Source organism: Triplophysa dalaica, chromosome 16 (genome assembly GCF_015846415.1).
Source record: "Triplophysa dalaica isolate WHDGS20190420 chromosome 16, ASM1584641v1, whole genome shotgun sequence".
NCBI classification, from domain to species: domain Eukaryota; kingdom Metazoa; phylum Chordata; class Actinopteri; order Cypriniformes; family Nemacheilidae; genus Triplophysa; species Triplophysa dalaica.
Window position 1 is genome coordinate 22,373,612 of NC_079557.1, and position 17,403 is coordinate 22,391,014.

The window sequence follows — 17,403 nt, forward strand, 5'->3', positions numbered from 1 at the left end:
GTTTCTTACAATTAAAACAAACAATGGCTATTTGTGGCCACCAGGATTTTGCCTACCTGTTGTTCTTTGCTAAGCCAGTAGGCTACACAGTTGGTTCCATTTAAGGCTCTGGTAAAAAGGATTTGGTTATCCTGAAATTTGGTATTTGGATCACAGTGATCCAATCCAATGTTCCTTTAAAAAACTGTCTTAAAAGTAAGATGGATCAGGTGATTCTGGATAGCAAAACATGGGATTTCCAAATCCGGATCAATTTGATTCAGATTACATTTTTCTTTAAACTGGGCCCTGGAAATCCGCGGCCCTGGACCACATAAACAGGGTCTTCAAAATGACATGCAAATAAAAAGCAGCATTAAAATTGAACATGGCGGCCGTTCTTCGGGGAATCGTGGAGAATTTTTATACGGTGCTGTGATGTTACCACACATACAACCCAGCAGATGAGCTCTGAAGCCACTAGATTCTCAACACTGACATGTATCCGGCCTCATTCTGTTGAATAGTGAATGAGTCTGTGCTGATTATGAAGACTAATTGTACTCCTGGTGTAATGAGTGAAGACTCCTTCCACTCGGATGCTCCACTCCGCCACAGATGCTTGGTGTCCAAGATAACGTTTCATATGGGAATTCAGTCCACAAACCGCACCTTTGAATTGTTGAAATCAATTCATATCGTGAGCAAATTTCCACAGTCAGCTGATGGGCGTAATTGCTCAGTACTGCACCTGTGCTCTGTATATGGAATGGATGATGTATTTGTGCTGGTCTGTAACATCTGAACCAGACTTTCCTCTAGCTCAGTGGTTAGAGCATGGCGCTAGCAACGTTATGGTCATGGATCCCAAGCGTGACACATACTTAGAAACATATGTATAGAATAATGCACTGTACATCGCTTTGGATAAAAGTGTCTGCCAAATGCTACATATGAATATATAAGATATGCAGTATAAGAGGGGAGTCTGTCACCACATTTTCTGGCGAGTCAAACGACCACAAGGTCACACCACAATATCATGAAAGGCCTTGAGTGGTCCAGCACAGAGCACTCTGAATAATGAGACCCACTTCCTCTTTCTGTCTGAGCCGCCGGCTCATCTGCACTCTGAGAGAGAGAACGGAGCGCTGTCAAACCGGAGTTTGACTGAACAGCAGACACATGCAGTCCATTAAACTAGCATTTCATAACTATGGGAAATAGCAAAACAATATTCAACCACAGGAGCACCTCTATCAGATCTTTCTTACCCATCAGCTCAACAGGAAGTAAAGCGTGCTGTGACATGGGTCTCTCCCAGACAACGCCTCATCTATTTCTGCACCGTCAGCTCGCCATGAAAGCTCAGTTGTCAAATTTAATTGTGTTACCTGCAGTGCCGGTGGCCCTTTCATTCCTTTATTCCTGACGGAGGAAGAAAATAGGATGTGAGATGAGCCGCAGAGTGTGTTTATACTGGCAGAAATAACATAACATAAACTTGCATTGACACCAGTAAACGCTTTGGTCTTCCGGTAGTGGAACTAGTCATTTCATTCTTTTAGCCTCATTACGCAGGATCTGCAGACATTTGTGGTGGTGATTTCTTGGAGCTTGAGAGACCTGCTGTAGTATGCTGTCTGCCTATAGAATCTGAGATTGAACTGAGGGAAAGTTGGTTATGAAAGATATCAACTCTAGGTTAATGTGTGTTTGTGTGCACGCCCTGGACCTTTGACCCCTGGAGGCTGTGTATTCATTCATACGATTAGAACGAGTGTTTTGACAAGGGCTCTCCAATGTTGGGGCGGTCTGTGAGTTGTAAGATGGTGTAGACAGGAGACAGTAGTGTGTCATTGCTTTTGGAAGAGTGCTCATGTTTTCATTGGATGCTTGCGGCATTGTTGGATGCCACTCCAGCAGTACTGTAATAACACCCTGGTGAAAGTAAACACAGCCTGTGGTTTTAACAGTAGTAGTTCATGTTTAATTTCTTGGAATAAAAGGTTTTCAGAGAAACATTAAAAGTCCTTCATTTTCTTAATGAGTGTCATTAGAAGGAAGCCGGCTGGAGCTGCTATCCTCTTAAACTCTCTGATACTGTGCTGCTGTCGGCTTTAAGGTGGACGGTGCGCTCTGCCGGCCAATGGGCAGTGAGAAAACAAAGCCACAGTGACATTTCATCTGATGGAGAGTCCTGTGGGGGAAAGCCGTTGCCCTGAACTGTCAGGCAGATTTCTGGGAGATGTGAAGAGGATGAAAAAGCGGTCATCACCAGACTCACAGATCACAGGAGCAACACAAAAAGAGATCTCAGGGAGAACAGGACTCTTTGGTGATATCTGAGAGATTAAAAGAGAAAATCTGTGCTTATTATTGTCGTGATTGTCAGCTGAAACCCAAAACATTGCATTGATGTGTGTGCTGTATATGATGTATGATCAGCAGGAACATCTGATGTTTGAAGAGAGAACAGGAGAGACTGTAACCTCTTTTGTCACTGCTGTGTGTGATAGAACTCAATTTGTTTGCTTTCTTTAGGGAGCAATGCTGTCTTCTTCGATTGCTACAACACCCCATATGAACTAACAACAGGTTGGTTAATGTAAGCCGACCGACTGACCCCTGGACCCTGTGACCTTGCATCACAAGTGTTTGTCAGTTACATTCTTTTCTTCTAAGTGAAGTTGAAATCACACTGGAGCTCACACACATCAATCTGGGAAGGTTTGTGGTGAAGATAAATGTCAGGAATTGCAAACCTTGAAAACTCTACTTCAGTGGTTGTTAAGATCGACTGGAAATTTCTGTGTGAAGTGTTTGATGATCAGTGCAGATATCAGCGGTTGTTTGTCTGAATAACTCTTGCAAAGCGGATTTGATTGGCAGATTTGATTCAGGCAGATGAACAGGGTACACTTCTCATAGCTCTTGCCCATTGTTTGCTTTGCATGAGCAGAAGCTCTTGACCTTCTCCTCGGCCGGGTATACTGAGATGAGGTTTCTGTGTTGAGGGAATAGATGAATTGAAGGTGTTGTCAGTGCTGAAGCAAGTCATGGTAAAGCTTATACCCCAAGGCCTGTCCCAGGACGTCATCAGACAATGCCTCACCAAAGATTTCAATGGCACAAGAGAGGAAGTGGTTTAATAGGACATTTATATCATTGAGAATGATGTCATCAAATCAAGCCCAATTGGTCTTTTCAATGTCTTTTTTATCCGTAGGGCTCAAACATCATATATGTCTCAAGAGACTTAGGATTGTGGGTAGTGCAGAGCTCCTCTGAGAATCACAACATTTAACACGACAAATAAACATGAAAAAAGATATTCACCGCAAACACTGTAGGTTTAGACCACTCCCAACTCACCTCCATTAACCTGACTTTCATTGACCAACCTCCGAGCTCATGGTGGATCTTTCTTGTAAGGTTTACAAATTAAATATGAAGTCAGTTTTGCTCCACAACATTTAAACAGCGTTTTATATCTAAAACAGAATTGAGTGTCGAGGAGTAACTGGATTGTGAATTACTGCAAATTACCGCGACATTAAGGTGGAATGACTGTTTCATAAGCAATGATGGTGTATCCTTGAAGAAAAAAGCTACGGTCTCTTGGGTTTGATAAGAGTTCCTGCCGAGGCCGAGTGTACGTGTGTTTTTCTAACCCGTGAGATAGGACGCGGCAAGTAGCTGTGCTCGGGAACTAATTGAAATGAGAGGCAATGTGCAAGTCTCCTCCAACATTGGCGAGCCATTCGTCAAGGTGACATCACTGGGCTTACACCACATCCATCTTGTAGAGCACGGCCAGACTCACGCTCCTCGTCGCGATTAATATCCATACCTCCCCACCGCACGCATTCAAACACACAAGCGTGCTGTGAGGCAGCGGACGGCTTCGCCGGTAATCTTCTCCAGAGCCGGACAGCTGTGGTGTGGGCTTCTTTGCCGGGCTTACTCCACTGATGTTGGAAAGGGAGTTGGCAAAGCGGTGGAGAGAAGTTTCCAGTAGGAAAAGATGAAGGCTCTGCTGGATGCCATACGCTCAACGGTCCCCAACTAGGATATGGATTATCTTTCCACCTTCCACTCTTGACAAATTGTTAATGAAAGCACAAGTTATGTCCACAGCAACCACCTGGCATCCACGAGTGCACTGAGAATTACTGTAAAAGGAATTGTTCAACCAACCATAACAATTCTGTTAATTACTCCTCATCATGTCCTTCCAAATGCCTGTTTTTAACTCTGTGGAATGCAGATAAAAGCTAACTGGTCACACTGTGGTTTTTATATGCCGTTTATGGATAAAGGAGTAACAGCAGCAGTAGTAATGTCGTTTCCAGTAAGTAGAGAAATATTTACTCAAGTAGAAGTAAGAGCCACAATATTAGAAATATATGCAATGAAAAGACTACTCAATTAGCCAGTTACTTTTTTATATGAATAATGTTTATTATTAAAAGTATCAACATTTAAAACTGTAACCCTGGACCACAAAACCAGTCTTATGGGTCTTTTTTTTTAGATTCATACATCATCTGAAAGTTGAATAATTAAGCTTTCTATTGGTTTGTTAGGATAGGAGAATATCTGTCTGAGATACAAACGGTTCAAACTCTGGAATCTGAGGGGCCAAAACAATCCACATATTGAGAAAACTGCCTTTGAAGTTGTCAACCAGAGGCACTGTAGCAGTCCGTCCACTATGGAGCTATTTTGTCCTCATTAATTAATCACACAACTAACACTGCTCTCCACGGTTATGATTGGTTGAAAGGTAAGGTTGAATCTGTTTGGATAAACAGGATGACAACTCAAGTGGGAGGGACAGCGCTGCCAAGAGAGTGTCAATATACACACTCACACAAATTCAAGGCGATTCACACTCCATGATGAACTTGAACATTTGAAACTTTAGAAATATTTTTGTAGAGTTGTACGTCTGTGAATTGTATTTAGAGTTTGTGAAACTTATTTTGTGAAAACATATTGTCCTTTACAATATATTTTTGGCTTTTACTAAAAATGTTCCTGTGCTACTTAAGACTGGTTTTGTGATCCAGGCTGACATCAAATGAATATATGATATGAAACACAAACTGACTTTAGTCAAAGCTTATGTTTTCTTACACTCTTAATTTTAACACATTATGTGTTACTTTCAACACTTCATTCTGCTGATTTTTAACACAAGTCTTGTTGAAAGTATCACAAAATGTATTATCCCAAGACATAACACAGAGATGTGTTGATTCATGTGTCATCCTTAACTGAACACAAAATGTGTTGTTTTAAACACATTGAACTGTTTGTTGTGAAACCTGTGTAATGTGTCACTCACATGTCAACATACATTATTGAGTGAATCAGAAGCCATTCTCTTCTTCATGTATGCACAGTATTTCCTCAAGTGTGGAACTTGTTCAAAGTGGCAAGAAGGGCACGAAAATTTAATATTTTTCAAAATTTTACAGAAAATTTACAGAATTAATACAGTATGAATATTTTTATTATTCTTTCTTTTCGACATTGCCCTCTCCTTTGCCGCATGTACGTCTGTGCCATGTTGTGTGGGTTGTCAGTGAAAATACACAGTACAGTACATAGCAATGAAATGGTGTTTAGCATCCACCAGAAGTGACAACAGTAGAAGTGTGCAAATGAGCCAGTGCAGTGGAATATGACAAAGCTATGGTCGATTGATATAAATACTACTAGATATCTATCTTATCTATCTTTCATTAAATAGATGTTTGGGATGACAAAGGTCGATTTAGAGGTGTGATGCATTTGAAATATTTGCAAAGAATATCGTTGTTTTACTAGAGTAACCATAACCCATCAACTCACCTGAATCAAAGCCGCACAGTGATGCACGGATGGCGGTCAAATCCGCGGGCGCTGCGGATGATCCGCGGGTCGGGTGGGTATTGTAATAAAAAAAATACATTCTAATTAATTGCAGGTGGGTCGCTGGGTGGATGAGATCATATATAAATATTAACTAAATTTCTCTAAAAATACGAATGTTTATTAAATTCATATTTCATCAGGCAGACACTAATTTGCACTCATTTAAGAGAAAGATGCACGTGCCGGCGGAAGAGAGGGGGATCCGGGAGGTATGGGAGAATTAAAAACAAAACAAAAGGAAGGAAAGAAAGAAAAGCATCGTGTGTGAGCGTTTTAGCGAAGTGGTTGACGAGGATGAATCAAGTGCTGGGTATGTATGCAACGACGGTGAGGCATTGTGTGTGTATATGAAAGCCACAAGACCTTGAATATGGTACATCATGTGTATGCTAAATCGAAGGATTAGATTTAAGCATTTGCAGACTTAGACAGTGCTAGAAAATGTACCGTTATCCAGTCATTCGTGCGTGTTTGTGTGTTGCAGTGACAGCAACGGCGATATTCAAAGTCTGAAGGTATTAAAGTCTGAAGGTAATAAAATGTCTTATTTTATTAAGAAAATGTAGGCTAATCTGGCCAAACACAAACTTTTGTTTGTTTTATAAATAAATGTTCCTTTAAAAGCATTTCACAATCAGCATATTATTGTACCATCAGAGATTGGCAGATATCTATTTTAGAGAAAATTATACGTGCGGGCGGGATAATTTATTTGAAGCATTTATTTGAAACATTTTAGCTCATCCTCGCATCTCTAGTCTGCTCATATCTGGTCACACTGACATTAAACATGTAAATTGTGTTTTCAGCATTTTGTAGTTTGCTGTGTATTACACTCGCTCGTTTACTCAGGATCTTTATTTAAGATTTACATTTAGTCAATTATCCAAAGTGACTTCCAAATGAGCTAAACAATAGAAGCAGGACAAGGCAAGGTCAACAATGTTCAATGAAACTGGAGTCCATCAGCCTATCATATTATTGTGAAAAGTGACCTATAACCGAAATGTGAATTCTCTACATTTAACGCCTCCAGAGAGTAGTGAACACACAATAAGCAAGTGGTGAACACACGTACACCCGGAGAAGTGAACAGATATCACTGCAGCGCCCGGCCAGAGCACCTCATTTGTTAACCGCCGCCCTGAGGATAAAACCAGCAACCTTCTTGTCACGAGCCTGACGTGACAACCTAACCTTACCACAACTGCCCCAGTTTTGTTGTGTGTGTGTAAGGATAGAAGGTGAGAAGGAAATAGAAGTGTAAATTAATGAGTCAGGTGTTGACAGAAGAGATGTGTTTTTACCCGATTCTTGAAGATGATCTTGTAACACCAGGCAGCTCATTCCACCATCATGGAACAGATCCAGAGAAGTTGGGTTCATCAGAATGGTTTTTAGATGCGACATCGTTTTTAACATCTCCTAACATTTTTCCATGATAAAAATGACTTGCATCGCGCTCTTTAAACAGTTCAAACTGAACTCAGCTTCTGTCCAAACCAATGTTTTCATTTGATTGGACAGTAATCCTCACCTTCCTTTATTTGACTGGCCAACTCAATCAGATTGACAACGAAGAACGCTGACCTGAGATCACCTATCCTGGATTTTCTTCAGTGACAGCACTAAATATAGTTTGTCCTTTTAGGCTTTTATTACATACCATGGAAAAACTCCAGAGGCCTGGACGTCAGCGGTGGCTGTAGCCATGAGCTCACTGACTAGCAATGAGTTAGGACTTATCTAGTTTTACTTTTCACATTTTGCAGTTATGACCATTCTTGAAGAAAAACTACTGTAACTTTTAATGATGTTTTGTAAACAAGGTTCAGGAGGAGCACGTGCAGATTATTAACACGGCTAGCTTTCCATGAGCAATCACAGCAATCATCCCATCAGCCGAGTAATTGTCAAGCCACCTTACCTTCATTCTCTTGAATGTATGGCAACATCCCTCCTCCTCATCACAAGTCCGTTCTCAACTCAGCACCAGGGGTTATGCTCGGGGTCCTCTCCCCAGTCAAGGGCCGGATGGTATGAGTTTGGGGAGAATCACCCTCAGCCCGGGACAGCATGCCAATACGCATGCTATCAGTCCAAATTTATTAACTGCAAGGCGAACTTGGAAACACTTGTTTTTAGGAGTTAATGCAACCATGCCCTTTCCAGTCCAACACTATCAGTGACTCTCCGTTTATTCCTCAGAAGAACCAGCAGAGTTTCTACAAATCATTTGTCATTTTGAATGCCTGACAGTCTTTGGTCAATGTATGCTTCCAGTGTATAAAAAATAGAAGAGCTCTGGATTGTTTTTACTTCTTGCTGTAGGACTATTGGCAATGACCTGTGAGTACATGATGATTCCATTCCTTTAAAACCAGGAAGAAACGATATGATGAAAGAAGACGATCTTATAAAAGCATGCAGTCCGACTGAAAGGAACAGAACAACTTCAGAGCTAAAGATTTCCCCCCAAAGCGTCTCATTATCAAGAGATGAAATTGCAGCCCCCCACGCGATCGGAGGCGAGCGGCACTTTGAAAACGCAGTGAAATGTGACCGTGATTTGCTTTGATAATCCCCGCTCTCTCCTCCCTGACGGATGTGTGCAACACTTTCAGACTCTCGTAGTTTTCAAACGGCAGCGTACGCGTATCCTAAAAGCCTTTCGCTGTCTTAGAGTCGCCCCCATCGACACGCATGCTTTCATTCATGGGCATGCACCGGTGGATGAGATTGATTGGGAAGTGCTGTCGCGGCCGTTCACTTGTTGTCATTCGCAGGATTCCAGCATGTCATGTAATCAGATTAAAAGAGGTGCAGTCACAGGACAGGACGCCGGCTCACAAACACCCTGATTTACTCATCGCGTTCCCCTCAAGGCAATCTGTTTTATCAGTCTCGAATTTCATCCTTCACGATCAGCGTTATGGTTTTTGCTTCGTAGCGCTCCACCACGCTGCTGGCAGTAAGTATGACAGGCTTTGGGGTGAACGCTCTTAATGCGATATAAATTGCATGTCCATTGCAATCTCATCAGCTGCTCATTTGGGCTGAATTGAAAATTCCAAGAATAATGTTTTTCCTGTGGTGTCACTCGCACGCACACACACAAACACGTGCGGTTGCTTAGGTTAATAGTAAAGGCTTTGGACTGAGGCTCTTTGGAAACGTGCATCAAGAGCTCTTACTGTTATTAAGAGCCGGGAGATGAAAAAGCTCTTGTCCGATCTCATCTAAATTCATAGATGACACAAGGCTAATACGCTCCTATCATATATCTGCGCTCATTCATTCCACAGCGGTCACTCAATCGTAGACGTACTCATTGATAAAGGATGAAATTGTATGATTTATGTGTCAGCAACCGAAGCTCCTAAATCTTCCACCCTTTATATCTATCTGTGCTAAGTGTAGATTTATACTCGGAGCTGAGAGGGTCCCGATTCAGAGTAGGACACGACCGGGTGAGTGATTGGTGGAGGCTTTTAGCAAAAGTCTAATAAACACAGATGCAGCGATTTGCAGAAAAACAGGCCTCACAGTAGGACTCCATCAGAAATGAGATGTGAATGGGCCTCAGTGTTCTGAGAGGCTTTAAAACAGCTCTCTTGTTCAAGACTTCCCCCGGACTTCCCAGACACATCATTGAAGAGGCCAGCGAGTGTCTTTGAACACTGTACAGTCATACAAATGCAACGGTTCTCTTTCAGAGATTGGCTCTCCGCCCCTTTTCCTTTTAAATCCAATATTTTGAAGAATTCGATGGATATGGGGAGAGTTGAGAACTGGGACGAGTGAAATGCCCCTGGAGCGAGAGGTTTGAAGAATACATAAGAGAATCTGAAACACATTGGCTCTTTATGTTGTTTTGAGGGTGGCCCTGCTATTCCCTGGGCATCCAGAATCCCTCTATTCAGTCCCGATGAGAGAAACTGTGAGGAGGATGGGTTATGAAGTGTCAAAGCTGTGATTGTGTGAGCGAGGTTGGGCGAGCAGGATTTGGGAGACTGGCAGATCGTTGGAACACACAGGCGGTCTTGTTAGCCGGCATCAACAGTGAAGGGAAGAGAGAGAAAAACAGACGGGCTGATGTCAAAAGCTACTTGTCCATTGCATCATCATCATCATCATCAGGATAGAGTTAGAGTTCGCACAGCATTCTGCTTTAGACAGACAGGGATTGCAGGATGTCACTTAAAGCTTTCACCTGAAATGACACCCGTGACTTTAGTTCTTTTGTTTAACACACCAGATGTTTCAAAAATGTTTGAGTCACAGTTTTCATACTACTTTACAAAAAACGATCTGATACTTCAAGGTATCAGTAGATGTGTGATGCTGAGGACTGAGTCCATGACACAATGCTAGACCAGCTGACTGACACAAGCATGTGAAGAGTTTGGTTCCACAGTCAGACCACTCCGTTTTTTTTTATCATGTTTTTATCATGTTTTTAAGTCACCATGCAAACAAACAGGGAAATTGTAAGTGTCTTACACAGTGTTGCAGTGATTATTATAAGTTATTTATCCAGTTTTTTATTTTATTTTATTTGCACTTGTTATCTTTAATCAAGACAGTTTAGCTCCTCTCCCTCTCTCAACAACAACTCTTCACCACATGACATCAGCAACATAAAAGAGGTCGGACTATACTCACTGTCCAATGACCAGGCACTTTTGGCCCCCAGGCCCAATTTCAACAAACCAATCAAAAAGTGAAGGGCAAAATAAAGCCCCGCCTTACAGTTTTTTTTCTAATTTCTCTATTTTAAAATAAACTCTACGTATTATAACAGCACGCTATACATAAACAGATTGAGATGTTGGATTTTTGTCATTGTGTTTTTTCGAGTAAACCATATCATAATCTCATAATATCATAATAAACTTCATTGTTTGTTAAATGAATGGATGTTTTTTTATTAGAACAGTTATATAACAGTACTATATTTACATTTATGCATTTGACAGACGCTTTTATCCAAAGTGACTTATATTGCATGATACTGTTCTATACATTTGACTTGAGTCTGCACAATCCATAGGATCAAACCCATGACCTTGACGTTGCTATCGTCATGCTCTACACACTGAGTGACAGAAAAGCTGTATACAGTCTAGTCTAGTATAGATAACTACAGTGTGTGTACAGTCTATTATAGATGACTACAGGATGTGTACAGTCTAGTATAGATGACTAATATGTGTGCAAAGTCTTGTATAGATGACTACAGTATGTGTACAGTCTAGTTTAGATGACTAGAGGATGTGTACAGTCTAGTAAAGATGACTACAGGATGTGTACAGTCTAGTATACAGTAGATAACTACAGGATGTGTACAGTCTAGTATACAGTAGATAACTAGAGGATGTGTACAGTCTAGTATAGATAACTAAAAGATGTTTACAGTCTAGTATACAGTAGATAACTACAGGATGTGTACAGTCTAGTATAGATAACTAAAAGATGTTTACAGTCTAGTATACAGTAGATAACTACAGGATGTGTACAGTCTAGTATAGATTACTACAGGATGTTTACAGTCTAGTATACAGTAGATAACTACAGTATGTGTACAGTCTAGTATAGATTACTACAGGATGTTTACAGTCTAGTATACAGTAGATAACTACAGGATGTGTACAGTCTAGTATAGATAACTACAGGATATTTACAGTCTAGTATACAGTAGATAACTACAGGATGTGTACAGTCTAGTATAGATAACTAAAGATGTTTACAGTCTAGTATACAGTAGATAACTACAGTATGTGTACAGTCTAGTATAGATTACTACAGGATGTTTACAGTCTAGTATACAGTAGATAACTACAGGATGTGTACAGTCTAGTATAGATAACTAAAGATGTTTACAGTCTAGTATACAGTAGATAACTACAGTATGTGTACAGTCTAGTATAGATTACTACAGGATGTTTACAGTCTAGTATACAGTAGATAACTACAGGATGTGTACAGTCTAGTATAGATTACTACAGGATGTGTACAGTCTAGTATAGATTACTACAGGATGTGTACAGTCTAGTATAGATTACTACAGGATGTGTATATTTATTTTAACTGCTGCGGGAGTTAGTGTCAGTTTAGACAGGTTTCATAATGTCATATTGTCTTAAGTCTCTATATGTAACAGTGTGGTCCTGGGAGACACGACAGATACTGTTGTTGATACACATGTATCAGAATGACTATAAGAGAGGTTTTCGTTTCCTTAAGGCTTCATGGTAAAACATAAGGGGGTTAGTAGAAACAATGCACAGAAGTGTGACTGCGTACAGATGTTACATCACACACAGTCCAGAACAACAGATGTTTCAGTCTATGAGTTTGATTTAGAAGTAGAACTGATGTGAATCAGATGTAATGAGATCCATTAGAATCAGACTTTCTGAGAAGCTCGACACTTTATTCAACTCATCATCAGATGTCATTGCCATGCGCTAGAGAACATTATTTAACCCACGTATGTACGCATGTAACATTCTCTAACGCTTGATCCACTTCTGACATGACTAAAATATATCTCCAATTCTCTCTGATAGTGCTTCAGTATCTGACGTTGTGTGACATTCCAATATTACTGTAAAGTCCTATCAAATTAGTTTTTTATCTGATCAAATGATTGCTCTGAATGTTGGTGCAACATTTCTGAGTTTCTACTGTAATAGGAGATTGCTTCAATCTGAGCACCGTCTCAGACATTGTTGAGATCTCTTGTGAGATTACTGAGGTTTTAATGCGCACTTCATTTACCATTATTGACATGTGGAAGAGCAGGTGATATAGCAAAGACAATTGTGCTTGTATTATATATTATTTCTTTCAACATGCGTCGCCAATTTTTCTGAATCTGTAGAACAATAGCTTTAAAAATCATATCCATGTTGTTGATGCTCTTGAGAAGGCAGGAATACTGCAAGCCAGTGGAAATCATTTGGATTTGAAGCATGTGCCGATGGAAAGCGTTCATTGAAGGGACAGGTCGGATGAATTGAGGATGGACAGAAGTGTGAAAGCCATCTGACAGCTTTAGTGATGAAAGAAGGCGAAGAAATCTCTGGTGGGTTTGCTGTATATTTAATGTGCTCATATTCTGGCGTCAGCTCCTGTCCACCTCCTGTCGGCTCAATGTCATGTTATTGGCGGTGCGTGGATCAATATCAGCGCGTGTGCGATCTGCTCCGGGTGAATTGTGAACGCAGGGCCTTCGTGCTCTTCGCGTATGCTTTACCAACAAGACTCAAATCAAGCGGAAACCTCCGAATAGATTAGATTAGATTCAACTTTATTGTCATTACACATATACAAGTACAGTGTAACGAAATGTAGTTTAGGTCTAACCAGAAGTGCAATTAGCAAGTGCAGGATATACAGTGTGAATAAATACAGAATACATTATTAGGAAAATACTATACAATGGGCATGTACTTTAAAAATGTGACAGTCGGTATGTTCTATGAACAATATAGACAGAAGGCTATATACTGTGAACATTAATGTGCAGGTGGTTATGAACAGATAACAATATAGACTATACAATAGTGCAAGTGACTTGAGCGTCACTTGAGAACTGACTTGAGTCATTGAGCGTCTGCTCAATGACTTAATAATGAATATTGAGGATGTTGAGCATTGCTGACATCACGAGTCCCCTGTCAAGTTGTTTCATGAAACCCCATGTGTATGTCACTTTGGATAAAAGCGTCTGCTCAATGACTTAATGTAAATGTGTTCAAACTCTGAACCGGCCGCTACTTTGTGAAGAAATTCACCAGGAGTTAAGACATCTAAAACACAGAAAAATCATAAGTATAATGTTGTGTACTTGATATACATTTAATGGTCCTAGTTACCATGGTTTGCTTGTCATTACATTGTGTGTCTTCTTAATTAAAATACTGAAATAAAATGAAAATAAAAATGCTCCTTTTTAAAACAGCCCCATAGTCAGATAGATGTTTTTTTTTTTTTTTTCCTTTAACCATTATTGGACAGATATGTGACATGAGGAATGTGTTTGACACAAATGTAAGAGATTTAAAGTGAAGGTTTGATTCAGCGTGAGACTCCACGTCAATATAAAGTGACATAACGCTGTGCAAAATGTCTGCCGATGCCCTTGAGAGGTTTAGGAAATCTGTTCTGGTTTAAACTCATTTTCTTTATCTTTACACGCTCCTCGGTGCAGGAAGCAACCTTGAAAAAAACAGACTTTATATGATATGCTAATATATTGCATGCAGTTGAATTGATTTGTTCCTGATGAAAGCACAATTAAAACGGATCAGGGGAACAAGATGTCTCCCTCTTTTCAAGTGATAAAAGTCAAATCACTTCAAATCTGTTTTTGTCCTAACTGTCCATGATATGAGTGAGAAAACATTTTGTGGATGGCTTGTCATGCTGGGCCTCGTCGTCTGTAAAATCTTCCAGTTTCATTGCACATTCCACACTCGATGTAAAATATACTCTACAATTTACACTTTCAATCAGAACAGACAGTCCATTTACCACAATAAATTCCATTCGATTTATGAAATTATACCTAACTACTACAGTAGAGTAAATTCAATTACATTTAGGAATTCATCAGATGCTTAAAGCTACTCTCAGACGGGGCGTCATTTGGGTTTGTCAGGGGCCGGTGGCTGCCATAGCTCGGCTGTCTGCTCAGGTCGACTCAAAGTTATATTTTACTGCAGTATTTATTGCAGGAACATTGGTGTCGGAAGTGAGAATAATGTAGGTGTTTCCTCCCCCAGAAAAGAGTGTAAAAACAGTGGCGCTTTATCAGCAGCTTAAGTGACGGTGTGAGAAAGACGTGTGACAAATGATATTGCCTCTGTTCACATCACATATCAGATCTGCTTCCATTTGGGTTTAAAGTATATGATGTTTCCATCGATGGAACACCGAAAGCATGTTGTGCTTTATCATATGTGAGGATGTCTGCTGCAGCGTGTGTGATCGGGTTAGGACGAGATGAATAAATATACAGTAGTGAGATGGGATGACCTCACGAGAGTCTGACATACCTTGGCTTCAGGTGAATCGACAGAAGATATAGGAACAATAAAGTGTTTTGTAAATAGGAGACAATAATACAATAAGTGCTTGTACTAACCATGTAGTGTCACAGTGATAGGAAGCTTCCCAGATCTAACATTTCGTCTCAATGTAACAGAAAATACATTTGCCTGCTGTCTCAAGCTCTAATTATTGTTCCTCTGGGAGACGACTTGTACATGAACATTGTTTCAGTGTTGTCGTTCTATTCCCAGCTAGTAAGTGCACATGTCTTCATAGACTCGATGTGTGTATGTGAAAAGATGTCCAATGTTTATTTACATTTACAGTTGTGCAAAAAACTTCTCATCAATCCAGCAGTGTGTGTTATGGCCTTGTGTTTGAGTTATTCTCTTGAGATGTTATAAGGTGCTGCAGTGTTCTACAGTGAGCAGTTGCTATGGTGTCCCGGGTGGTTGCCAGGTGCTTGTTTAGTGCCTAAAGTCAATGGTTTGAATGGTTTCAAAACACCTCTCCTCAACAGGCCACAGGATCAGAGGTTTACAGCATTGATGCTACAGGAGGAATGTAATACTTTGAATAATATGAGCAGTGGTTTTAATGATGTTTGCAAACACCACAATATTTTCAACTCCATGCCACAGATCAATATCTTTTCTGTAAATGGCACTTATATCCCAGGTGCTGTATGTAAATGAAACAGAAGCATGAAGTTACTCAGTGTCATTTATACATGATCGTTGGTTTATTGATTCAAATGTTTCGTGATTTAATGTTTAGCTCGCAACAGAAAATACCATTCAGCTAATATAAATACATTTGGTTGGCAATAGGACGTTCACTATTTTAGGTCATATCTACATGGTTCTCATGGCCAAAACAATATGATCACATTAAGAAGAAAAAGACAATACTATTGGTCAGATTCATCTTTCATTTTGCTTATTGTTTGCTTTCTCTTTTTTGGTCATTGAATGTCCCTCTAAGTATAAGTGTAGTGAGGTGAGAGAGTATGTTTTTAAAGCAGTTGTGTCAATGGCATGTTCTCATGTCTCTTCCAGGGTTCCTGAGCACAGGAGACCAGGCGGCTAAAGGGAATTACGGCCTTCTGGATCAGATTCAGGCACTGCGCTGGATCAGCGAGAACATTGGCTATTTTGGTGGTGATTCCAATCGCATCACTGTTTTTGGATCAGGAATCGGTGCCTCTTGTGTGAGCTTGCTGACTTTATCACACCATTCTGAAGGTACGAGAACATTTCATTCCATAAAAATCCCACATTAAACATATGATCTGGAAAATGACTTGGTTTCTAGTACTCAATGTGAGATTAAACAACAGTCGAGTATAGAATCAAATATACTACATAATAGATGTTTAAAACCGAGTAAATAAATGAATCAAAATGATGATCTGGTAATGGAATGAAATCCAAGACCAATGTTTGTTTTTACTCTCAAGTCAGAATTTCATCATCCCTCAGAAAACACAGTCGGGGGAACGTCTGGAATAAACATGTAAAACCAGTTAGTTTAGCATGAGAAGCACAAAAGTGCAGAAATAAAGCATGATGTAATATCTGTAACACACCACACACTCCTACAGGTATAACATCAGTAAACACAAGTTCATCCACTGAACAAAATGTGCACTTCATTGATCGCTGTACATTATAATATCATTTGGGTAATCCATGAGAGAGGAGGCATACAGTCATTTGAAATGAGAATGATCAATGTGGCCATAGTTCCACACAACAGACAGATTGTTTTTACTCATTCATGTTTATAAACAAGTGCTATAGAATCATATCATATGCATGCTCAGATGTTGCTGTTGATAGCTTGTTGGATATTTTGCACTTAACATCAAAGTGCTTTTAATTGAATCCAGCGATGATGGACGTTCAGTCGACAGTGATTTCCAAACAAAGTGTGTCACTGAATCTGTTTAGTAATGTATTCATGCAGCCATAAATACACGGCAGTTTTTCACAGTTGTCGAGGTTACATTTATCATTTTAGCAGCTGTAGCATATCATCACAATCAGAACTCGATCTCAGGAGGCTTTTCAGAGACGTGAGATACTAATGGGAAAGTCAATTAGCCTTGTGACATCTAACTGACCGTGGAGCTGACATAAAACCTAAAGAAAAGTGTGATACCTGTGACATAAATATGGAGATGCTGTTAAAGTGATGTTAGTTATGTCATTCTGTGTGTAGTTCTACATGGAATCAAAGTTGTCTTGGTTTCTCTATTACATGTTAAGTTGAGATCTTTTGCTTCCTGCTATGAATCATTTTGTGTGTGTGTCATTTGCATCAAAGTGTTATTAAATGTTTTGATTTCCTTTGATTTTGGATTTGCATTTGGATTGATTTCTTTCAATATACATGTCTTCAGCATTCACAAACTCCATATTGTCAAGGTTCATGTAG

At 39.9% G+C, this 17,403-nt stretch overlaps 1 protein-coding gene across 3 annotated transcripts in view; it reads left to right on the forward strand.

The window, feature by feature from the left end:
- Nucleotides 1-17,403, forward strand: part of nlgn3a (neuroligin 3a) — a 174,765-nt gene that overhangs the window by 80,150 nt on the left and 77,212 nt on the right. For all 3 annotated transcript variants that reach the window (XM_056769110.1, XM_056769109.1, XM_056769111.1), the window contains one exon: nucleotides 16,023-16,208. In XM_056769110.1, the coding sequence (XP_056625088.1) occupies nucleotides 16,023-16,208 (186 nt within the window). The remainder of the gene's footprint in view (nucleotides 1-16,022; nucleotides 16,209-17,403) is intronic.